This window comes from Hemibagrus wyckioides, linkage group LG06 (genome assembly GCF_019097595.1).
Source record: "Hemibagrus wyckioides isolate EC202008001 linkage group LG06, SWU_Hwy_1.0, whole genome shotgun sequence".
NCBI classification, from domain to species: Eukaryota; Metazoa; Chordata; class Actinopteri; order Siluriformes; family Bagridae; genus Hemibagrus; species Hemibagrus wyckioides.
The window spans coordinates 31891857-31915474 of NC_080715.1; the positions used below are offsets into that span (position 1 = coordinate 31891857).

The 23618-nt window shown below is 37.3% G+C and overlaps 3 protein-coding genes across 8 annotated transcripts; 1 reads left to right on the forward strand and 2 right to left on the reverse strand.

Moving 5' to 3' along the window:
* Window positions 1-386: 386 nt before the first annotated feature.
* ankzf1 (ankyrin repeat and zinc finger peptidyl tRNA hydrolase 1) lies at window positions 387-12109 on the reverse strand. Of its 6 annotated transcripts, XM_058393101.1 has the most exons (17): window positions 11107-11141; window positions 10388-10535; window positions 9535-9656; window positions 9313-9415; window positions 8739-8917; window positions 8228-8337; window positions 7708-7861; window positions 5684-5906; window positions 5443-5532; window positions 5135-5344; window positions 4925-5038; window positions 4011-4245; window positions 2633-2744; window positions 2136-2303; window positions 1776-1846; window positions 1535-1626; window positions 387-693 (listed from the first exon to the last, which is right to left on the reverse strand). In XM_058393101.1, exons 1-16 carry the CDS (start codon window positions 11113-11115, stop codon window positions 1575-1577), a joined length of 2100 nt encoding a protein of 699 aa, XP_058249084.1. In that variant the 5' UTR covers window positions 11116-11141; the 3' UTR covers window positions 387-693; window positions 1535-1574. The 6 variants fall into 6 exon arrangements, with proteins under 6 accessions (XP_058249084.1, XP_058249082.1, XP_058249083.1 ...); XM_058393099.1 differs by lacking the exons at window positions 1535-1626; window positions 11107-11141 and adding an exon at window positions 12019-12109; XM_058393100.1 differs by lacking the exons at window positions 1535-1626; window positions 11107-11141 and adding an exon at window positions 11240-12008.
* A 741-nt stretch (window positions 12110-12850) lies between these two features.
* si:ch211-167j6.3 (uncharacterized) lies at window positions 12851-14455 on the reverse strand. Its single transcript, XM_058390899.1, has 4 exons — window positions 14302-14455; window positions 13346-13434; window positions 13129-13269; window positions 12851-12986 (listed from the first exon to the last, which is right to left on the reverse strand). The coding sequence occupies exons 1-4, from the start codon at window positions 14356-14358 to the stop codon at window positions 12851-12853; spliced, it is 423 nt and encodes a 140-aa protein (XP_058246882.1). The 5' UTR covers window positions 14359-14455.
* A 2870-nt stretch (window positions 14456-17325) lies between these two features.
* Window positions 17326-21145, forward strand: hce2l1 (high choriolytic enzyme 2-like 1). Its single transcript, XM_058393426.1, has 8 exons — window positions 17326-17385; window positions 17626-17677; window positions 18444-18503; window positions 18704-18856; window positions 19663-19780; window positions 20119-20297; window positions 20432-20513; window positions 21013-21145. The coding sequence occupies exons 1-8, from the start codon at window positions 17326-17328 to the stop codon at window positions 21143-21145; spliced, it is 837 nt and encodes a 278-aa protein (XP_058249409.1).
* The last annotated feature ends 2473 nt before the right edge of the window (window positions 21146-23618 follow it).

The window sequence follows — 23618 nt, forward strand, 5'->3', positions numbered from 1 at the left end:
TTATTATTTATACTTTAATATTATATTTTATTAATACAAATAGTCCTAGATAATAATGAGCAAATTTTGTAAAAATGGTGCTGCTTTAAGATGTACTTTTGGGGGAGCATTTACTGAACACAGCCAATTGTTCAAAAATATATTTCATTAAAAAAAAAAAAAAATTTTTTTCAACTGCTCTTAAATTAAAGAAATGAAATGTGTAGTTGTTTCAAAATATTTTCTAGTCCTGTAATGGAAATGTCAAAACAGTTACCCACTGTCCTGAAAAATGTACAAAAATAACAGGAGGAGTTCTAGTTTGATTATCATTAGCATGAATAATAAAAGAAATAATTTCTATTTCATTATACCGCATGCAGAATTACACTCCTGATCTGCTTCTGTTCTTTTTTTTTTTTTATTTCCATCACACCTTTGTTCATGTTTGTGATACTGATTGTTAGTGAGTATTGAGTAAATTCTATTATTAAATTTACACAACACAAAATTAAAATAAATTATAAGGCATGAATTGGAGAAGTTCTTCAGCTGTGGCAGGAGTAGTCTAATAACTCTTGCCAGAGTTAGGGTTTTTGCAGCACAGTTGTTTTTTTTCTGTGTGTTTGGACGCATCGTGTTGAGCAGAAACAGAAATTTAGATATTCAAATGGCACTTTCCCCAGCAGAGACTCTCCACATTGCCAGCATCGCCTACAATGAAAAGACACACAGTAAGAAACTGCATCAACACAAAAGGAGATTTTTATATTCTAAGGTATACCTCCATACTGTTCTCTAATGACCTTGATTGGTTCTTGTTCTAAAAACAAATGAATGATCTGCAGTGTTCTTGAGCAGCTGAAGCATTTCCTGACAATGAACGGGCAGCAACAATTTATTGCATTCAGGTGCCAATACGAAGCCGTTAACATAAATGACTTGCCCAAAAAAGCATGTTAAATAGCAAAACAATACTAAAAGAAATATATGTTTTTTTGCAGGAATGTTCTAGTGTTATATACGGGGTAGTGGCAGCTCAAGTGGTTAAGGCTCTGGGTCATTGACCGGAAGACCAGGGTTCAAGCCCCAGCACTGCCAAGCTGCCACCGTTGGGCCCTTGAGCAAGAGCCCCAACCCACCCTGCTCCAGGGGTGCTGCATCATGGCTGACCATGTGCTTTGACCCCAACCTACAAGGATGGGATATGCGAAGAAAGAATTTCACTGTGTAGTAATAGTTCACTATATGTGATAAATAAAGACAAATTAACTTATCTACACCAAAAAATAAGCAGGAGCCACAGTACATGTTGGCGAGACATAGACCAAGTAAGTATTTGTTATGCTACATTCACACATTCAGTGATTTTATTGCTGCAGGTCACCAGTCGCTGTACTGCAAAGTTGCCAGTAAAAATGATGTAATGACGAATGTGACGCAAAGAGCATTTGCTTTCTTGCCGATAAAATAAAAACAATCTGGAGGGAGATTTGGTGTTTGTATATAAAATGCAGTGTGCGCTCTTTGCCACGGATCACGAGTCTTTACTTACACTGGACGTTAAAAGTTAATCTTTTCTCAACTTTGTCGCATCACTGGACACGCGCACACCTAGTCACCAGCGCTCTCTCACCCCAGCTCTCACTGAAAATAAATAGTCGTTTTGTCGCTGTGTGTGGGAACGCCCTTTAGCCTGATATTATAACAGCTTATTCTTCTTGACAACACTAGTTATAATAAAATGGCAGTGCTGCCTGTGAGTATTTAAAGGATTAAACACATATACCATGTACCTGATATTCGTGAGTGTTCCTCCTGTTGTGGCTACCTGCTCTGCCAACCGTCTTTCTGCAGCCAGTGCTCGCTAAACAAACAAACACACTATGATTTATACACTGCTAGGTCTATGCTTTTTCACTGAAGAATTAAAATTTAAGTCTGGATTTCTGTAACGCTAAAGCAAAGCTAAAGTGATATAATAGTATAATTTTTTAATTGTTTATTATCCGACTAACAGGGATCCTGTATGTGTGTATGTATCCTACATAACATTTAACAGAATTGAAGAATGAAAGTTTACACAGCTTATGGTAGATATTTGGATCATTCTTCCTGCTATTTACCATACATTTATTTCCCTCTTCTCTCAGTACCTTTTCTCGGTCACTAAGCGCCAAAAACCTTCTTTTCTCCTCTTGTTCCTCCTCTTCTCGTCGCTTCTCCTCTCTCTGCTCCTTCTCACGCTGCTTCTTGGCTGCCTTCTGTGCCTTTTTCTTTTCCGCTTTCTTGCTCTCTATTTCAGCTGTCAGCGGTCCTGGAACCTTTCGTACACCAAATGTTCACTTTAAACTTTAGAGCACTCTTAACAGAACCCATTTTAAATCTGTGCTTCAGAAAATTTTAAATTGAATGAATTTTGAACATTGATAAAGCCACACATAACAGTAATAAATAATGTTTAAAAATATTAGCAATGTTATATTTCCCTGTGGTTCATCATTTAGCATGTGGTTTAGGGCACTGCCCATGACTGTGTTTGTGTAAAAAATTATATAAATGAAGAGAAAATGACCAAGCGGATAAATTGACATTTTTGGAATATGAAAGTGTAACCGTGCAGTTTGATGATGTCTCTCTGTGTGTGCCATACCTGAGCTTTAGCATAGTCATATTTATCTGGATGTTCAGCCATGAACATCCTGAACATGTTTCTGCATTCTTTGTCTGGTGCAACTACATATGGTGTCTGGCCTTTCCTATCCCTGTGTACACACACACACGCACGCGCACACAGAAAAAAAGAGAGAAATAATACACACCCTTCATTAAAGTGAAATGGACAGTAACAACGAAGCCACTAAACAGTGCGCCTGTGAACAGAGGGTGAAACAAAAAATGTAAATTTTATTAACAAAGTAAGCTCTTTTTGATAAAATTCCAGTTTAGCCTGAACATAGAAATAATGAATGATGGGATAAATTACAACAGGAAACGTCATCATTTATATGAATAGGTCCTGAAGTGTTTTATTCTGCTCATAGAATGACATCAAACATTTCACGATTTATAATGTAGTTAATGTACTTAATTTCGTGGTCCAAAAAACTAGTTAATTTCTGTTCTCACTTGTCATACTGTAGCAGGTATATACAGTCATTCGCTGGTTCCTTGCGGTTTCTCTTCAGAAGCTAAAACACAACTTATGTTAAGGAGAAACCAGAAACTCCTCTATCTTTAAGGCCTAATGACTATGTCTTACATTCCATGTTAATTCAGTTGGTGTTATGAACAAGCAACATAATCTTTGTATGCTGTTACTGTAGAAAGGATAACACACTAGAACAAGGGCATTACTTTCCAGCTTATCATACATGGGGTCGTGGGGAGCTTGGAGCCTATCCCAGGAGACTAGGGTCACATGGATGGGGTGCCAACCCATCACAGGACACAATTACACACGCTATACACAATTTAATGATGCCATTCAGCCTGGCATATAACATGTCTTTAGACTAGAGAAAGAGGACACTGGAGTAACCAGAGAAAACCCCCAAAGCACTGGGAGAACATGCAAACTTCACACACAGGATGGGAATCAAACCCTAGAGGTGTAAGAGAATAACTGTTATTACTGTCATTTATAGAGAATTAATCAATGGCTCTGACTAATCAGATTTAAGAATACTATAGTGTTGATGTTTATGAAGATGTTGCAAATAAACTAGCCAAGCTTGTCTTACAATGTTATGTTTTTTCAATTAGCCTCAATACAAAATTAGGTGCTTTGTATCTGAGCTTAATCAAAATGTTGAACATGTTGCAGTACAAAAGCATAATGAGATACATGGTCCCACTGCATAGAGATACTAAATAGACTATAGAATGTATAATACAATAGAGAATTCTATAGAATCTTTAGAAACTAGAGAGTATTTAGTGAAAACTTGCACCTGGTAATAGCTACACTCCAAATGTTTGGTCTATGTTTGTGCATGTTAACGGATGTTTCCAGTGTGTCTGTGTGTTACCTGCATGTTGGGTCACTTCCCATCTCCAGTAAAAGTTTAACAGCATGTTTCTGCGCAGCCGCTGACGCCACATGCAGCAGTGTGTATCCAGCTGAGTCGATTGGTGTGTTAAGAAGTCGGATCAACGTGCATGTGTCCTGCTTCAGAAGCGCGTGTAATGCCTCCGTGTCACCAGTTTTACAGGCGGTGTAGAGAGCGTCTCTGATGCTGAACTCCCATGATACACAGACCTCATCTAAATGCACACAAATGAAACCCTTGGTAAAGCTTTTAGCTAAAGTCCCGGTAGCTAGTACAACTTTGGACATTTTACAATGTTCTTGTAGCTTGTATTTAAACTTGTTTTTTCTCTTCTGGCCAAAGTACATGTCTAATAAATGTAGTTAGTTAATGTTAAATACACACATGGTAATGATAATGAAACTGGTTTAGACAAAAATGATGGTACCCCTAAAACAATTTTGTCCACATGTGTATATACTTGTCAAATCTTAAACATTCACTATTGGATTTGATTTCATCTTAACACTTTCAAAGCATTCTCTGTTTACCCTGGAATTGAGAAATTGAGGGAGCCATGTCAGTGTACATTTAAGCGAGAAGACCAAGATGAGACATTACTATTGCAAGGTGAGTTTGGAGGGACAGTGGGCAGGGCTTCTGGAGGGGTGGGGTTAATATAGGGGTGTTCAAGAAAACATATGCAACTGTTAATAATTCAAGAAATAACATGTGGACTGGCGTATGTGCTGTTTTTATTGGGTTAAACAAAAACTGCTCTTTCGCAGTTTTCAGTGATAACCCAAAACCCATCTCAACAAAAGACTTTCAAATATTTTTTTTAAATATATGTGAAATTTTAAACTTAAAAATCATGTCATTTTTGAGTGCATATCATATCTGACAGACTGTACCTTCATCATGTTTGCTGTTCTTCAGATTTTTCTTGCCTTTTGTTTTCTCGTCCTCCACCTTTTCATTCCCAGTCTCGTCCTCCACCTTTTCATTCCCAGTCTCGTCCTTCAGGTCTAGCCACGTATAAAATAAATTAAAAAACAAATCTTTAACAAAATGACAAAATTTATTTGTTTGAAGTGAAACAGTGATTTAGATCTGAACAATACTTTCTCTCTCTCTGGGTTTCCCCTCTTTCTCTTTTGTTTCTAGTTTTCCCTCTTTCCTCTTCCGTCGTTTCTTCTTGCCAGGTTTGACCTCATGTTCCCTTAAATCTAAAGTAGTTAAAGACACATCTTCCATCTGCAGCTCCACAGAAACCTCCTCCTCCTCCTCCTCTTCCTCCTGATCATCCTGCTGTTGGACTACATGGTGGGCTACTGACACAGACACACACTGAGTGTACAGATGCACAAAGGTCATCAGTAAAACACTACACACACACACAGCCCTAACAGAGATCAGGGCTGTAACTTACCTGCTGCATTCTGATTAGCTGGATTTGAGGCTTTTTTCTGCCACAGTCTCTTGGATGAACTGAGAATGCTGGATATGTCTGTGATCTTATCTGTAAATAAAGTTGACACATGCATGTACCATTAACACATTATGTTCAGTAATTATTTTCAAAAGTAATACCTCGGAACTGTATTTCAAACCTTAGCTTGTAGGGCCAAAATAAAAAGAGCTGTTAAATCCAAAAATTGTGCATCATTTACCATAAGTTTGCATTGTTGACAGGACATCATGTACACGTGTTATTTCGCTGAATGTGGCTCTGCGAGTAGCAAAAGGAATCGATTGAATTCTTGAGTCCTTTTTCATCAGTGGTGCTCCACGACCTCCAAAGAACACACTTCGGTTATATTTAGGGGTTCGAAGGAAAATGGCGTCAGCCTGCGTTAAATATTCAGCCCAGCTCTTCAGCAGCTCCTGAATGCACTAGTGAGGAAGAGGAAGAGGTTATGTGCAGTGCCCGTGTTGTTTACATTTCAAATCAAGTAGCTTTTATTGTCATTTCAACCATATATAGCTGATGCAGTATATGAAAATGTTTTCAAATGTATTTAATAAACATATATATTTAAAATTTAAAAAAGTGTTAGTCCAATTACAATATTTATACTGCTCATTCAGTGCATATAGAATGTATATATACAAATATAGTCTAGTCCCGAGTCTAGAGTCAGAACCTGATGGAATGTACAGTGAGGGAAAAAATTATTTGATCCCCTGCTGCTTTTGTACGTTTGCCCACTGACAAAGAAATGATCAGTCTGTAATTTTAATGGTAGGTGTATTTGAACAGTGAGAGGCAGAATAACAACAAAAAAATCCAGAAAAACGCATTTCAAAAATGTTATACATTGATTTGCATTTTAATGAGTGAAATAAGTATTTGATCCCTTATCACTCAAAGATTTCTGGCTCCCAGGTGTCTTTTATACAGGTAACGAACTGAGATTACAGTAGGAGCACTCTCAGGGAGAGTCACCTGTCCACAGAAGGACGCAATCAATCAGATTCCAAACTCTCCATCATGGCCAAGACCAAAGAGCTGTCCATGGATGTCAGGGACAAGACTGTAGACCTACACAAGGCTGGAATGAGCTACAAGACCATCGCCAAGCAGCTTGGTGAGAAGGTGACAACAGTTGGTGCGATTATTCCCAAATGGAAGAAACACAAAAGGACTGCCAATCTTCCTTGAATGGATGGCCTCACCTCATGGAGTTTCAATGATCATGAGAACGGCGAGGAATCAGCCCAGAATTACACTGGAGGATTTTGTCAATGATCTCAAGGCAGCTGGGACCATAGTCACCAAGAAAACAATTGGTAACACACTACGCCGTGAAAGACTGAAATCCAGTAGCGCCCGCAAGGTCCCCCTGCTAAAGAAAGCACATGTACAGGCTCATCTGAAGTTTGCCAGTGAACATCTGAATGATTCAGAGGAGAACTGGGTGAAAGTGTTGTGGTCAAATGAGACCAAAATCCAGCTCTTTGACATCAACTCAACTCGCCGTGTTTGGAGGAGGAGGAGGAATGCCGCCTATGACCCCAAGTACACCATCCCCAGGTGAAAGGACAACTGCACCGCATCAAAGGGACGATGGACGGGGCCATGTACTGTTAAATCTTGGATGAGAACCTCTTTCCCTCAGCCAGGGCATTGAAAATGGGTCGTGGATGGATATTCCAGCCTGACAATGACCCAAAACACACAGCCAAGGCAACAAAGGAGTGGTTCAAAAAGAAGCACATTAAGGTCCTGTAGTGGCCTAGCCAGTCTCCAGACCTTAATCCCATAGAAAATCTGTGGAGGGAGCTGAAGGATCAGCCACAAAACCTTAATGACTTGGAGAGGATCTGCAAAGAGGAGTGGGCCCAAATTCCTTGAGATGTGAGATGTGTGCAAACCTGGTGGCAAACTACAAGAAATATCTGACGTCTCTGATTGCCAACAAGGGTTTGCCACCAAGTACTAAGTCATGTTTTGCAAAGGGGTCAAATACTTATTTCACTCAATAAAATGCAAATCAATGTATAACTTTTTTGAAATGTGTTTTTCTGGATTTTTTTGTTGTTATTCTGTCTCTCACTGTTCAGATAAACCTAACATTAAAATTATAGACTGATCATTTCTTTGTCAGTGGGCAAACGTACAAAATCAGCAGGGGATCAAATAATTTTTTCCCTCACTGTAACATCCATTCAGTCAAGTGTTCTTTGTACTTGCCTTTATTAGAGCTGCCTCATTATAGCGCCGGAGAGAGGCTCCAGCTGATTTAGGGGCATGGGCTCTATTCTGGGCGTCACGGGCGCTCTGACCTGTTCCTCGTTTTGCTCGAACTGTGTAACGGTGGAACGTCTTATGCTGCACAACCTCTTTCCTGTAAAATAAGACTAACTTTGTTCCAAGAATAGCTAGTAATGGAACAAAACTAATACTGTGCTTTTCAGTATATGATGTTTTAGGTTTTTAAAAAGAATGACATCAATAACAGGGATTATAAAAAAGGACCTTACGTCAAACAGACAAGCAGTTTTTTCCCAAGAGAAAGGAAAATATTCAACGGTTTAAATAGTGGGTTAACACTTTAAAAAGATTTTATGCAGGATCTGCATGATACTTCAAAAAATGCACTATTCAAACTGACTATTTAAACTGTGAATATTGTTTTGCTTGAAACTGTAAAAAGATAATATTATCATATGTTTAACCATGACACTGAATTGACTTGCAAGAGTTTACTGACCCTTTATAAACAGCTCCAGCAAAATGGCCACCGCCAGTCATCAGAATCACCCACACTGTCTTGTCCGAAATGTTTAGTAGAGAATCCACCAAATTTGCCTCACTGTCTCTCTGAAGGACAGAGCAGATTCATGCTGAATGTCAGGGGCCCAAGCACCATATTCACACATCACCAATCTTTATTCTAATGTTGGACTCTGTTATGTTTTATCAAACTAAGTCTGATATTTAAGCTTTCTTTTCTAACACAACCAAGATAACCTGTTAAACCAAAAGTATGTGGACACCTGACCACTGTACACCCCATTCTAAAACCTTGGCCATTAATTTTGAAATGCTGCTGTAACAGCTTCCAATTTTCCGGGAGATTTGGGAACATGGCTGTATAGATTTGTGTCCAAGCAGCCTGGCATGAGGACAGTCCTTTTTCCATAAGGACTAGCCAAGCATTACTTGGCGTTTGTATGGCAGCTTATATACATACTTCAAAAAAAAAAAATTACATAACGTACTGTCTTTTTCTGTACTGCACAACGGTACAGACAAAAATATTGTCCCTGAGAATTTTGGAGCAAAACCCTGGGAGATAAACGACCTCCAGAAGAAATCACACCATCACCACCACCTTCCTCCTCCTCACTATGTGACTCCTCATTCTCAGAGTCTGAACCTGAAATACTCGACATGTCACCTGTTCACAAAACATACAGGAATCAAAATTAGACAGGCCTTTACAGAAGACCAACCTTTAAAATATAGATTTGATTATTATCTCAATTTAATGAACTAAAAAAAAAATTCATAATATCTGACTATGTCCAAAAATAAAAGCCTGGCAGACACAATGAAATAAAAAAAAAAAAAGAACAATTAGTAAGAACAGTGGCAACATTTTCACAATGATCATGAAATTTTGTCTACATGTAACTTTACAAGTAGTGATCACATTTATACCCTGTTTTATTTAACTGAAAAAGTTCATATCCTTTTAACATATACATCTCGTTTAAAGTGTTATGATTCACTGCAACAACTGGATTTTATGTATAGCATTAAAACAGGTGAGTGAGAACTTATTTAGCAAACCCATTCCGGTCTTTTTTTCGAACTCCTCCACTGTGATCGGTGATCGTCCTGCCAGTCGCTGCCTCAGATTGAAGCGATGCCAGTCCAGCTTATAATGTTCCATCTAAATAAACATACAAAGTGCAGAAAATCCCATCAAACATTAGCCTGTATATCTTCCTGATGTTTACACAGCGGAGAAAATAAATCATTTGGTAAACACTTCATGTGAAATTACCACACCTGCTCTTCACGACTTTCAAATGAGCACTGACAGGCAGAGCAAAACTTCCTGTCCGACACGTCTGTTAGTGACACTGCCTCACCTCGTCTTACATCCGTTCCTCTCTTATCCTCAGGAAATTCTGCAAAACAACTACCTTTCATTTAATTTATAAATACTGAAACAAGACCATGTGCATTAATTGTCACATATTATCTCAAATATTACAGATATTGCACCAGATGTTTAGGGTTCTGTGGGTCCTGTTTTTTTTAAATAAGCCACAATAACCTTGGCTTTTTTTTTTTTGCTTTTCAGAACTGTTGCTTTCTAATTTCAAAAAGCAATATTAAAACATTCCATAATTTAGGCCAGAGTCCTAGAATTTATTCACTCCATGTTGACTCCCAGTAAAGTTCTGTACTGATTATAAAATATTAACAGTGGCCTGAAAGGTCTCAACCGTTATTACTTTGAGTGAATGCCTGGTCTGTTAGGATCCACCACACCAGCTTAAAACAAAAGGTGCAGACTCTTCATTAGAACCTAGAATCATGGAGGTTACAGCAGGGGAAAGCGAGTCATCTTACATCCGTGAGATGCCCTCAAGTGTTGCCAGATTCCAAACCCCCCCCCCCCCCCCCTTCATAAATTATACACCCTTTTAAACCACTATATGATACAAACATACCCAATAATGTATTCTCTCACTCTGCATGATGCGACGCTGGTGCCTGATCCTGACATACTTCTACTACTAAAACATATATTCATAGAAATCATATACATATATAAACACGTACCCTTAGCAACAAGTGGAAAACCTGTTGGAAAAACCTTTATGCTTAATCATTTGGGAAAAACACAACATACCCTCTCTGAGAGTGAGACAGAGGGTTTCTGGATGATTCTGAAACTCTGAAATTTCCCTGAGGCCATCAGTAAGCTTTAGGTCAACAACAAGGTCAAACAAAGAGCAGCGATTGGGTTTGGCCATCATGAAAGAAGCACACTTACGGAACTGAGGAAATAAAGTGGAAGAAAAATGGCAGTTATTATACGAGACTTATTTATTACACATTAACAGGGGGGAAAAAAACAGCATTATTTGTCTAAGTAGATGTAGGTGCATGCAAGTCCACTGGGTTGGGTTCTAGTGACTATAAAGGCCATAAGATATGATTTACATAACATTTACTGAGCCAAATGATTATCATAGGATAAAGTGGTGCCTCTAAGGCACCCATATTCAAACCTTTTGCTCATGAACCCACAATCTTTTGACAGTGTTAGACTGATGTAAAATAAATACTGTTAAATATTAAAGTGAGACATACTGTATATCAGTAGAATTCACTTCGTATTAATAAACTCTCTACTGAATGTTAGAGAAAAGTGAGAGTACCGTAGCAGCTCATCTTTCATACAGAGAACTGACAACACCTGTGCAAATGTCAATCATTTCCAAGCCATGCCTGCAAAATGTCCCCTACATTCAATACATACATACATACATACATACACACACACACACACACACACACACACAACACACACACACACACACACGATGGGCCTGGAAACCAACTTACATAAAACATTTACATAAATTAACTAAGGTCTATGGTACATTCCAGAGTTCAGGATCTGAAAGAAAACAATAAATTATTCAGACAAATACTCAGAATTGGACAAAATCAAGCCAGTTTTGTTTTGTTTTTTTACCTTTTTGCCATTTTATTGACCATCTTTCTCACACAGAGCTTCAGTGCAATAATCCCAATAATACACCCAGGTTTGTACAGGTGTCTAAATTATTTTAGCATAGTGTTTTGTATGTTTTAGGTTTTATGTCCATAATACACCAGTCACTTTATACCACCTTGTATTTTGTAAGGCAGTTGCCCATCAAAATGTCTTTGTATGCATTATTAAATAAGCAAATAATACCAAGCTCCTGTGTAACTACCCCACAGTGCCCATGCTGCCCCTTCATCAGGGGCTTTGCTTTAATCCACATTAACACAGCTGAAGTAACACCAAACTGCCTAGTTTAAGCTACCTAGTTTGAAAATATTTTCAATTGTAAATTATTTAGAACCGCTGTCTCGCTAGTCTGTTGTTCTGTTTAATTTATATAATGGTTAAATTAGGCGTTAAATACCCTGAACTGTTTCACACGTTGCTCATGAACTAGCTTTTCTTTCCTACCCGTTTTCCCTTCAAGCACCGCCCTCCTGCGCTATGATTGGCAAGTAGTGCACCAGTATTGCGCTGTAATTGGTTAAAAGACATCTTTTATCCAATCACAGTGGAAAGAAATAAAATGGAATACAGGTGCGGAATACAGTGCTGTTTTTCGGGTTCTTCGTTATACAGTCAGGAACAAATCGAATATTTGTTCTGATAATACGGAGTAGATATAACTGTACGGTGAGAATAACTAGCACGACCCAAGAAGCTAAGAAAACCCATGAGAAAAATACGTATATTTAAATCTATACCTTGCTACTTAAGATCACGAGGCTCCCCTTTTTTCTTCTTTTCTTGGAATCAGCAAATTATTTCATTTCGACTCACTACCGCCATCTTAGTGTGACTCACGGCATTACCTTAATGCACCGCCAATTTGATCGACGATTGATTGATTGATTGGGCAACTGACCATTACCAGCGTCATTGCTCCAGCTGGAAAATCTCCAGTCTTTACAGAGTGGTAGAGTGCTGCTTTTCATCGAGGAAGGTTTTTGGAAGGCACACAGTTTATAAGAGAACACACTTTAACAAAGACGAAGAATAGGCTAAAATTTCTAGAAAATTGTTAACCAGAGTTTGGTAACAGAATATATTCCAAACTTTGAACGTCCTATGGAGCAATAGTAAATCCATTTGAAATAATTGTCAAAAAATGATTACAATTCTAAAATTGCTTTTACATTAAACATTTGAGCCCAAAAACATTTATTCTAGTCATTTACACAAAGGGTGGCAATAATCATAGATGGTATTGTAGTTTGCTTAAATTATTGTTCAATTTCTCTTCAGGTCACAACACACTAATTACAAACAACTGAGAAGAGAAGAGAATAAGCTTTCTTTCGGTTCATGAGTTTATAGAGAAGAAGCCCTTCTTCTGGAGCTTTCAGCAATTTCTTGCTGAATTCTTACATTTTTATTTACAGAATTCTATCATGCATGTATAAAACTAATTTGAATCAAAAACATCTTTTAAGTCGAACTTGTTTTATTAAACAAAAGCATAAACTAGGTTACCACATGGGTTTAATGTCTTATAGTTATAGTTTATTTAAAAAGAACACATTCACAGTACACCATTCAAAGTTTCTCCTGAACACAGTCCAGCACTTTCTTCACATGTTCACACTGCGCTTTCAACTTGTGCTCCTCCTCTTCCAGTGCCTCCACCTGTTTATGCATTACACTCACAGAGATGCTGCTCAGCTTCATCTCCCTGTAAAAAAATTTTTTTAAATACCTAAACAGAAAAATGTTGCGCTAAACAATCTGATGCTTATTGGAAATTGACCCACACAAATAGATATTAATTGTAGAAAATTTAAAAAAATGACTTCTGGAATGTCTGTGGTTTATACCGAGCACGTGTGTTCAACGTCTCGATCAGTTGAATCAACGTCCGTTTTTCCTGCTTCACGGCTTCCAGCTCCATCAGCGCATCACACACTCGATCATCCACATGCAGCAACAACAGCATCCTGCGGTCCATTTCTTCTCGCCTTCACACAAAGTTTTAAGAGCATTAATAAAACACCGGACCTAAACCACACACATCGTTTTGTGTGCGTGTTTTACCACTGCTGAACCTCCATGCGTACGTCCTCACTTTCAGCCTTCACTCTCTGCAGTTTAGAAGTTGCATCTTTGAGTTGTTTCAGCAAATCCTTAAAAAAACATTTAATTGAATTTAGCAAACACTTGTGTACAATTTTTGTTGTCAGGAAAGCATACCAACACTGTGTACCTGTTTCATAATAGCATGATAATTTGGCAATTTAGCATCAGGGAACTGTACAGTTGGCTGTGCCATGCCAAATTATATCTTATCAGTAGCAGTGAATTTAGGAATGTAGTAAAAGTCATGCAGATACCAAACAAGAGCTCCAGTTAATGTTCAGTATTTATGTAACTGCTGATCTGGGATTTTCTCTCTCTCTCACACACACACCAGTCTCTAAAGATTACATAGAATGGTGCAAGAAAATGAAAAAACATACAGTGAGCAGCAGGTCTGTGGACAGAAATGGCTTGCTGATGAGAAATGTCAACAAAGAATGGCTAAACTGGTTGGAACTGACAGAGAGGTGTATCTCAGGATACACACCATGTCAAATATTGTGGTGGATACTTCAGCAAGAGAAGAAAACCACGTCAGCTTTCACTCCTGTCAGCCAAGAACAAGAATCTGAAGCTATCATGGACACAGACTCACCCAAACTGGATAGCTAAAGACTGTAAAAACAATAGCCCTGTCTGATGAATCTCGATTTCTGCTTAAGTCCATGAAACATGTTGCTCACACATTTATTTACTGAGTTATAAGGGTTTAAATGACTAGTTTGTGTAGATTTTGGGAATGAGAGGCAACTAAGTTTGTTAAAAATGATAACAATCAGCTTATTAGTGTTAGCATTGTAGCACTGTTTTTCTATTGTCTCTCTTCTTTGTGTGTGCATAAGTTTAATGCAGGATTAACAGATAGCATTTTAATATTGCAGCACTGTACCTAAAAAAAAAGATCTCATACTTACATGAACAGCCTTGTCATTTTGAGAGGAATTATGTGTATTATCTTGTGGCGAGTCCATTTCAAAGTCATTACTCTTCTTTAAGATCCGTGCTCTGAATATATTTCCCTTCTTAAAATAAGTAGAAAAAAGTGTGAAAAGTGGCTTGAGATGTATCCTGCAGTCGTTTAGTTTTCCCTACACACCTGAATGGACTAATCAGCTCATTAGCATGCCTTTTTTGATGCTGTTAGGTCAGTATGTAATCAAGGTTAGGGGAGCATGAATTCGGTTGTAATATTCGTCACAAATATTTTAAAGCCTCCAGTTTCTTGGTGGGGTACACTTGTCTGTAAACTATTCATAGTAAGCAAATATTTACACAAATACTGAATACTGAAAAAGAAACTCATAATAATGGTGTCAAGCAGCCGCTCAAGCAGATCTGATGGCTCAACCATGTGTGTGCATATATTTGAGCGTAAATTGTGTGTTCAGACTTTTCTACTCACATATCTAAGCATAGAATGATTCTATGCATAGGATTTACCAGTTTTGTCTTGTGCATGAGGGTATATTTACAGGGTTGGATAAAATAACATTAACACAGATGAAATATGTAACATCTCTTTATTACTGTGGTTGGACCACCATCTGTAGAATGGTGTAGAACTTTGTAGAATAAATTTATACAACTTCTGAATATCTTCTAGTGGAATTTTACACCATTCATTTAGTAGAATATCTTCTAGTTGCTTCAGAGAGGTTGGAGCGGAGAACCTGCTTCTCACTGTTCTCTCCAAAATTTCCCAAATTGATTTGAGGATATTCAAGTCAGGTGATGGCCAGGGCAGATGTTGAAGTTCATACTGGTGCTCCTCAAACCAAGACTGAACTGTTTTGGCTGTGTGTATGGGCACATTATCATATTGGAAAAATGGCCTCATTGTTTGAAAACAACATTTGGACCATAGGGTGCACCTGATTAACTGAGAATTTCCAAATACCTGCTGGCAGTAACATGACCATAAGCTAGTGAAGGATCCAGTAGAATACCAAGATATGGCTGCCCAAATCTTTACAGATCCACCCCCATGTTTTACAGTTTGAACCAGAGAGTCCAAGTTGTCACTGGGGCTTCTCCATACATAAACTCGACCTACTGTAGGGAGATCAGTGTCATTTGTTTCCAGTCTTCAACTGTCCAGGTTTTAAGATCATGACACCATCTTTTTTGTATTTTTGCATTTGTGTCTGTGATTAATGCAACTGCAACTCTTCCATGGATGTTGGCTTTGTGAAGTTCTCTGTGCACTGTTTTTGTCGAAACAGGGTCTTTATAGTGGATATTAAGTTCTGCTGCCACTTTTGCTGCAGTAGTTCTGTGTTGTTTGAACACAGTCCTTCCTAATGTTTGACAGTCCCTATCATTAAGTTGGTTTTTTTCATCCACTGTTCTTCTTTGATGATGAAGTCCTGCAATGTATACGCATTCATAATCATGGAGACACCAAGGAGATGGGCTGTAAAGGTTACAGATGCTCCTGCTAAACAGATTTCAATGATCTGTCCCCTTTGGAAGTCTGACAAGTCACCCATTTCAACAATGTCTTAAACTAACCACTGCTGAGCACAATTTGTTTTACACTGGGATGCAACCTAGACAATATATCGCAATGAAAAATAAATAATTGGTAATCACATTTCTTTTTTTCACAGTAGCCTACACAAATAATATTAACCCTAACAGTGAGTGTTCACATTATTTTGTCCAACCCTTGTTCATTTACACACACTCCTGCCCATGCATAAGCAGGAACCCCTAGTGGATAATAGTGTAAGCATATGGAAAAAGATTATGTGGAGCTCTCACACCTATTTAATTAAATCTCATGTTCATAAGTAATTATAATTCAGCTGACATTCATTTTCTTCACAATTTCTAGGGTTCATGTGACTGCTGAAGCCATGGTCCTCAAATAACTTACAAATCATGAATGGCATTTGAACAGTATTGATCAGGAGATGGGTATAAAATAATTTCCAAAACATTAGATGTTCCATGGAACACTGTAAAGGCCATCATCAACAAATAGAAAAAATGGAGCACACAAAGAACAGGACGTCCCTCCAAAATGTACCAAGAAGGCTGGCAAGAGACCTACATCAACATTAAAGGAGCTGCAGAAATACCTGATACATACTGATTACTCTCTAAAATGTGTTACGGTCCAATGAGACCAATTTAAAAATTCACCTAAAGAACATCACAGTGCAGCATGGAGGTGACAGCATTACGTTTTAGAGCTGCTTTACTTTAGCCAGTTTTAATCAAGATGGAGGTATTCATGAGTAGCAACAAATACCAATCAATTTCATTGCAAAAAAGCATACATCCAAATCAACAAAGGAACAGCTTAACCATTTTTTATTTTCCTTTTTCCCCAAAAAATGTTTTTTAATTTCTTTCCACATTATTTTTTTTATCTTATTTAATTTATTTGTTTTTATTTTGTTTAATGTAATTTCATTCTGAACAAACTTTTTGCATTTTAGGAGAATTGTCTTTCCCTGCATTATGTGTTATTAAACAAAAAGTTGTAAATTGTGTGTTAAGAGCATGTTGGGGTGTGTTATTAATAGGGTTGAGCTTTGTAAGCATAAGATGAAACGTACTAAAAGTGGTGACTAACACACAATGAGTGCAGTTTGCTCAGTCAGACCTTGCAGAGTCAGTGATTTGGCCTCAGTGAATTCAAGCTGCTTCCCATAAACCTGCTGATGTAGGACAGAAACTCTGATGTTAAAGCAGTACATGTTGTAATTGTGCACTTAGCGCTGTAGTGTACATAGTAATTGTGTAAACTGTTCCTTGAAGTTAAGGATTTGTCATAATATCAAATAATGATGTGTATCTACAGTATGTGCGTCTTTAATATGGGAGGAGCTTTGTGTGTGTGTGTGTGTGTGTGTATGGGTGTATACATGTATATATATATATATATATAAGAATGCTTTAAAATGAGACTCAGTTTAGTTTCTTGCAAAATGCTGTGTTTACCAATTCTTTTTGCAATGGTGATGCAATGCTGGACCTTTCCTCTGCAGGTAAAAATGCTAAATTGTTTCATGAACATTAGTAGTAATATTGCAGTTCATTTCGAGCGAATAGTACTATGCAAAGAGCACTGTGCAATAAAAATCAAGAGATCCAAAAATTAGTATGTTTAGGTATAGTTATGACATCAAGATTTTAAACCATTTATCTGCATTCATTCTAATACATGTTTTATCTTTTCACACATTTTGATATAAAGAATAGTCTGTATATTTCTCACTTTTTGGCAGAATTCCTCTGCAGTGCATGGAGCAAAAATGAGGGCAAAACGAGGGTATTCAGGTAAAATCGTTTTCTGGAAGATTTCTGGTTTCTTTTGTTAGCCAATCTTTGGTTTTGTCAGTGTGTGTATGTAACCAGTGTGTAAGCCAATTCACATTTAGCTAGAAAACTTTGTTCAACTTAGTTTAGGACTCGGATTTAATCATAGAATTTTAAATCCTTATTGTGGCCACAAACACAAGGAGACTTGTAAGCCTACATTCTTTTTTCTATAGTATAAATGCTCAGAGTTTGTACGTGATATTCAGTTCATATATCCATTCATTGCAGGCTAGACAACTTTGAAAGTGTGTAAGTGGATAACATTTTAGCTAATGTCCATCTGCTTGTGAAGGGTGGTGGTTCAAGTGCTCTGGGTCATTGACCAGAAGACTGGGGGTTCAAGCCCAAGCACTGCCAAGTTGCCACTGTTGGGGCCCTTGAGCAAGGTCCTTAACTCTCTCTGCTCTGTATCATGGCTGAGCCTGTGCTCTGACCCCAACCGTCCATGGCTGGTCTATACAAACAAAGAATTTCACTGTGCTGTAATGTATATGTGATAAATAAAGGCTAGATTCTGGCTAGTTTGTGTTCTCTTTTTTTCTGTGGTTTTTGGTCAGCCTGTGTGTGTTTTGTTCATGCTGGTTTATTATGTATGCTTATAGTACATAAAAAAACTACCAATCTGTGTATAATTTAGCATACTGTATATATGAACCTTTTTGTGTGTATTTATGTTTTTATATTGGTTCTTTGCTGATGATATTTATCCAATTTGTTTCTTCAGAGGAGTTTCTGTATCCAGATGAGATGAACTCAATGGACAAGATACTTGTAGCAAACAGTGGTAAGGTTTGAACAATACTGACGGAAAGACAGCTGCCAAAGCTCCTCTTCTACTCTTATTGGAGAATATAACTGCTATAATATACAATATTATCATTAAAGGATCTTTTTCAAATTTGCTAGAGAACATAAGCCATGAACATGGTGTTTCATTTAAATGATTTATATGTGTGTGTGTGTGTGTGTCTGTTTTTCCAACAGGGATATCACGTTTTCGGGGCTATGCCTTTCGTGAAGGTGACATCGTGAGTTCTGGTTTGAGAAGTGCCATTTCGTGTCCGAACCAAAACTGCCTCTGGCAAAAATCAGTGGATGGATTTGTTTATGTTCCTTACACCATCTCTCCTCTCTATGGTGGGTTCAAAAACAATCCTGTTCTTAGTGATGTATGTCAAATTAAAGGAAAAATATCAGATGCTTACAAGTAGGTCTAGTTCATGATACAGTGAAACAGTTAGCATCCTACCCTGCTGTGTGGTATATATAAATACATATATAAATGCTGAGAAGAGCAAGTAAATGTTGATTTTCTGCCAAGATAGGTTGGGTACAGTTTCAGTCACATAGACAAATTTAATAGTGTCTGTAATATAAAGTCTGCATTTTGATTTGTGAAGTACAATGAGTAGGGTTGGAAATTGTGATCAAAAACACAATCAAGGAACATGATGTATGTGCATTAGTGCAATCTGTAGGGAAAAAGAGAACAGCAACCATTTTTCAGGTAACTAACACAAAGGATGTGTCTAGACTCTAGACCATTAGCAAGAACTGTGTTTCTGTGGATCATCTTTATTCTATGATGAATCATTTCATTGTAGTATAATTGACTGCACCCCATTCCACAGGAAACAAGAAAACTAATTTCTAATGAGTTAGAAAATGAACTAAATCATATGCCTCGGCTATCAGCACTAACAAGATCTCAAAACATTTGAAGACCTGTGTGAGAATTATGCAATGACATATTGGACAGCGTTCTCCACCACCATCATCAAAGCACTGAATAATGGTTTATTGGGGCAATGGTGTAAACTATTCCAGTTGAGAAGTTCAGTATCTTACTGTAGAATCCACACCAAGGTGCATTGAAGCTTTTCTGGTAGCTGCTGATGGCCATACTAAAGTGTTTTATATTTATGTACATTATCTTGCTGCAGATAATATGGACCGGATCACAATCGAGTTGGGAATGCTGGACATCTCATCATCAACATGTGTGAAATTTGTTCCACGTACGCATCAAGCTGACTTCGTTGATATCCAGCCTAGATTTGGGTGAGCTTTGATACGACTGTCAACCATTAACACATGTATAACATTTCATTTAACTCCCAGACTCGCCTAATATCCATCCAACCCATAGTTATGGTATTCAGTGCACTTTCAAAGGGGATGACATAAATTGCCAGAAATTTGGGAATTTGCAGTGCCCAGGAATCATGTTAATAAAACATTTGTTTAATTATTTGTTTAAACATTTGTTTAATTAAACAAACAAACAAACAAACAAATAAATAAAGGTCCACTTTCTGTGACTTTATTATTTTATAGTTTTTTTATTTTATTTATTTTTTTTATCAGTACTGTAGCTGTGTTTATTTTTGATTCTACAGGTGCTGGTCATTCTTAGGCAGGGTGGGAGGACCTCAGCCACTCTCACTGCAGACCCCAGGGTGCATGTGGTCAGGCATTGCATCTCATGAGCTCATGCATGTGCTCGGCTTTGTTCACGAGCAGTCACGCTCTGATCGCGACCACTACGTCAACATCCTGTGGGAAAACATCATTGAGGGTGTGTTTCATGCCCTCCTGTTCACTATTACACAACATCCTTTGCTGTCGATCCAGTCTCTTGGCAAATTCAGACAAAAAAAGTCAGTCTCATTGTCTAACATTTTAAATGATTTATCTTCTTTTTCTATGCAGGTCAAAAGCACAACTTTAAAAAGTATGAGACAAACAATTTAAACACCGTATATGACTATGACTCTGTAATGCACTACGGAAGGTAAGCAGCGTGCCAATGTACAATATTCATAACGCTAACATTTTCAGTTACCATTATCATCACATTTTAATTATGGTCCTGTTATGATATTATGATATTCTATTTTTTAATGTCCTTGCATTATTGCCATGATGTAGACACACACAAACACCTGAGCTCTTTAGAACACAAAGCTAGCAAAAGCTGTTGATGATGAATTAATGTTTCTGGAAAGAATGGTTAAGAAGTGTTGTGTTTTTTGCTGTCACCTGACTGTTTATAGATGTTGTTGAGGACCACACAACTGATATGTAGGCCCTGATTTTGATTGAAAAAAAATAAAAAAATAAAAATGTTTTCCCCATGACTGTACATGTTATTCAGATATGTGTTGAATTTTTTTTATTAGTTTAACTCAGTTGTCATATTTATAAAAAAAAAAAAAAAAACTAAAAACTAACAACTTTGAATATTTAATTAAGAATTAATCTTTATTTTTATATTTTTAATCTCATTACAGATATGCTTTCTCAGAAGACGGATTACCAACCATCATCCCTAAACCAGATCCAAACATTCCTATTGGCCAGCGTGATGGACTGAGCCAGCTAGATATTCACAAAATAAATCTGCTGTACGAATGTGGTGCGTAAAAATCTTCATTTGATATACTTATCAGGTGTTTACAAATCATAATGTATGTATTTTTTCCTACAATCCAACAGGTGGCCTCATCTGAACAGAAGCTCTGGAATAAAACTTAAAGTTAATTTATTAAACTAGCAGCTCAGTCACTGTTACTGTATTTACTATAGGTTGCACTTTTTATTTTGCACTGTAGTAGATTTTTTTTTTTGCATATTTATCACATTTGTTACAAAAAAAACAACCTCTGCATCAAAATATTTTTAATAAATAAATATTTCTACCATCACTGTATCTGATACTTGATAAACCTAAAAAAAATAAGAAAAAAAAGGACAGCTATGGCAATATTTCCCAGCAGTTAAAATTTATCAGTGTACTTCTTGACCAGTGCAACTTATTGTCTGTAAAACACAGCATGCACATTATTACCCAGCAATGTGGCTAAATGTGTATTTTTTTAAAAGCTTGTTTATTATGAAGGATTCGAATGAAAGGATTCCATTAGATCTCACTCCATCAAGTTGTGATTAGCTTTATTATTTATGACATTTTCAAATAAAATATTCATATCAACATTTTTGTATGAGCAACAAAATGTAAGCTTTGTATATAAAATTGTATATAAAAAAAAAATACATGAGCAATAGTGTAGTTGTACAGAATATTCCACAGCACAAATGTGAGTGCTATTTTATGAACAGTTGTATAAATAGGAAATTAATAGTATCATGTATCTGACATTTTTGGCACAATGTGGCCAAATAACTTGCATATTTTGCTCCACAAATTGAAATCTCAAAAAAACAATACTTTCCTTTTTTCTATTCATCTTTATCTAATGAGCTTTCAAATCTATAGTTAGATGTTATATTGATGTAATATGAATTGTTTGCCATGTCCACAGATGCTAGAACTGGAATTTTATGTGGCAAACACAGACAAACGGTGTTATATGAAATATAAGCATTCTTGGAACACTGCTCATCCAATCAAATTCATCAGATTAGAAATAACTGTTGTATAAATCACTTTATTGGTACCACACACATTAGTGTCAGCTTATTCATTTACGTGTCAGTTGCACATGCTGTTAATTCATTTAATAATTTCTGGTTTATTATTAATACCATCTACACATTAAATAATAGCTAACTTTATATCTAACTTTTTATATTCATCTATACATATAATTATCTTAACACATTTTTAAATACATTTTACATGATAGTGTGTTTGTTAATAAATGTGTGTGTGTGTGTATTAATGTGTGCTCTTTCGCTGGAAAGTCATCCTGGTCGACAGTTTCATCCGTCCTCTCCTCCATCTCTTTCTCCGTATTCTTGCCGTCATATCGTGCTTCTCACAGTCTAATGTGAACAGACTCCTGAAAAAGTTAAATGACAGGTAGATCGACAGATACGCGAGGAACAGAAAACAGGAGCAGAGGAGCAGCATACCAAAAAATCCTCTTTTTTCAGTTACTGTCTCAATTCATCAGGATTATGTTGGAAATCATTTCCATTAAGTGTTGGTTTTCTCAAAAAAGAACAGATAATCCAATAGACTTCAAATGACCAGCCGTCTCTTGATATGAGTCCACACACACACACACAGTGTGTGTCTCAATGCTAAGTTCCATTTCACTCATATCCAATGCTTGACACTGATAATAAGCTTACACTAGATTAGTTTGTTCTGTATCTAAAGTCCTTGACACGTCAGTCTCAACCCATCTGTCACTTATTGCATCACATTTGCACACAAACACACACAAACACACACATTATTCATGACTAATTACAATTAACACTGTGATTTCACCAAAATAGTTTTACTTTTGCCAAGTCTGATTCTTTAAAATTTGAATGAATTAGAGCGGAGACCAGACCCCCGTGACCCTAGGAATCCTAGGAATAAGCGGGTATAGACAATGAATGAATGATAGAGCGGAGACTGTAAGCCAGGCAAAAACTGGGACGCCTGCCTTTACATGCACATGAATGTAATATGGAGTTGTTCCGCCCTTTGCAGCTATAACAGCTTCAAATCCTCTGGGAAGGCTTTCCACAAGGTTTAGGAGTGTGTTTATGGGAATTTTTGACCATTCCTCTAAAAGTGCATTTCTGAGGTCAGGCATTGATGTTGGACGAGAAGGCCTGGCTCTCAGTCTCCGCTCTAATTCATCCTGAAGGTGTTCTATGGGGTTGAGGTCAGGACTCTGTGCAGGCCAGTCAAGTTCATCCACACCAAACTCACTCATCCATGTCTTTATAGAGCTTGCTTTGTGCACTGGTGTGCAGTCATGTTGGAACAGGAAGGGGTCATCCCCAAACTGTTTCCACAAAGAGCATGAAATTGTCCAAAATGTCTTGGTATGCCGAAGAGCTCTTTTCACTGGAACAAAGGGGTCGAGCCAAACCCCTGAAAAACAACACCTGAATTCAATGAGTTGGAGGAGTGTCCCAAAACTTTTGGCAA

Excerpts from the sequence above, each read along its gene's own strand:
- ankzf1 (XM_058393097.1), bottom strand. Across the intron at positions 5,533-5,683 it reads GTCAACAATGCAAACTTATG|ATAAGATCACAGACATATCC; the intron begins GTAAATGATGCA and ends CTTTATTTACAG. Across the intron at positions 2,304-2,632 it reads ATGACTATGCTAAAGCTCAG|GTTCCAGGACCGCTGACAGC; the intron begins GTATGGCACACA and ends GGTGTACGAAAG.
- si:ch211-167j6.3 (XM_058390899.1), bottom strand. The coding sequence starts at position 14,358 with ATGGACTCGCCACAAGATAATACACATAATTCCTCTCAAAATGACAAG. Across the intron at positions 13,435-14,301 it reads AAAATGACAAGGCTGTTCAT|GATTTGCTGAAACAACTCAA; the intron begins GTAAGTATGAGA and ends TGTTTTTTTAAG. Across the intron at positions 12,987-13,128 it reads ACGTTGAACACACGTGCTCG|GGAGATGAAGCTGAGCAGCA; the intron begins GTATAAACCACA and ends ATTTTTTTACAG.
- hce2l1 (XM_058393426.1), top strand. The coding sequence starts at position 17,326 with ATGCTGTGTTTACCAATTCTTTTTGCAATGGTGATGCAATGCTGGACC. Across the intron at positions 18,504-18,703 it reads GATACTTGTAGCAAACAGTG|GGATATCACGTTTTCGGGGC; the intron begins GTAAGGTTTGAA and ends TTTTTCCAACAG. Across the intron at positions 20,298-20,431 it reads GTGGGAAAACATCATTGAGG|GTCAAAAGCACAACTTTAAA; the intron begins GTGTGTTTCATG and ends TTTTCTATGCAG.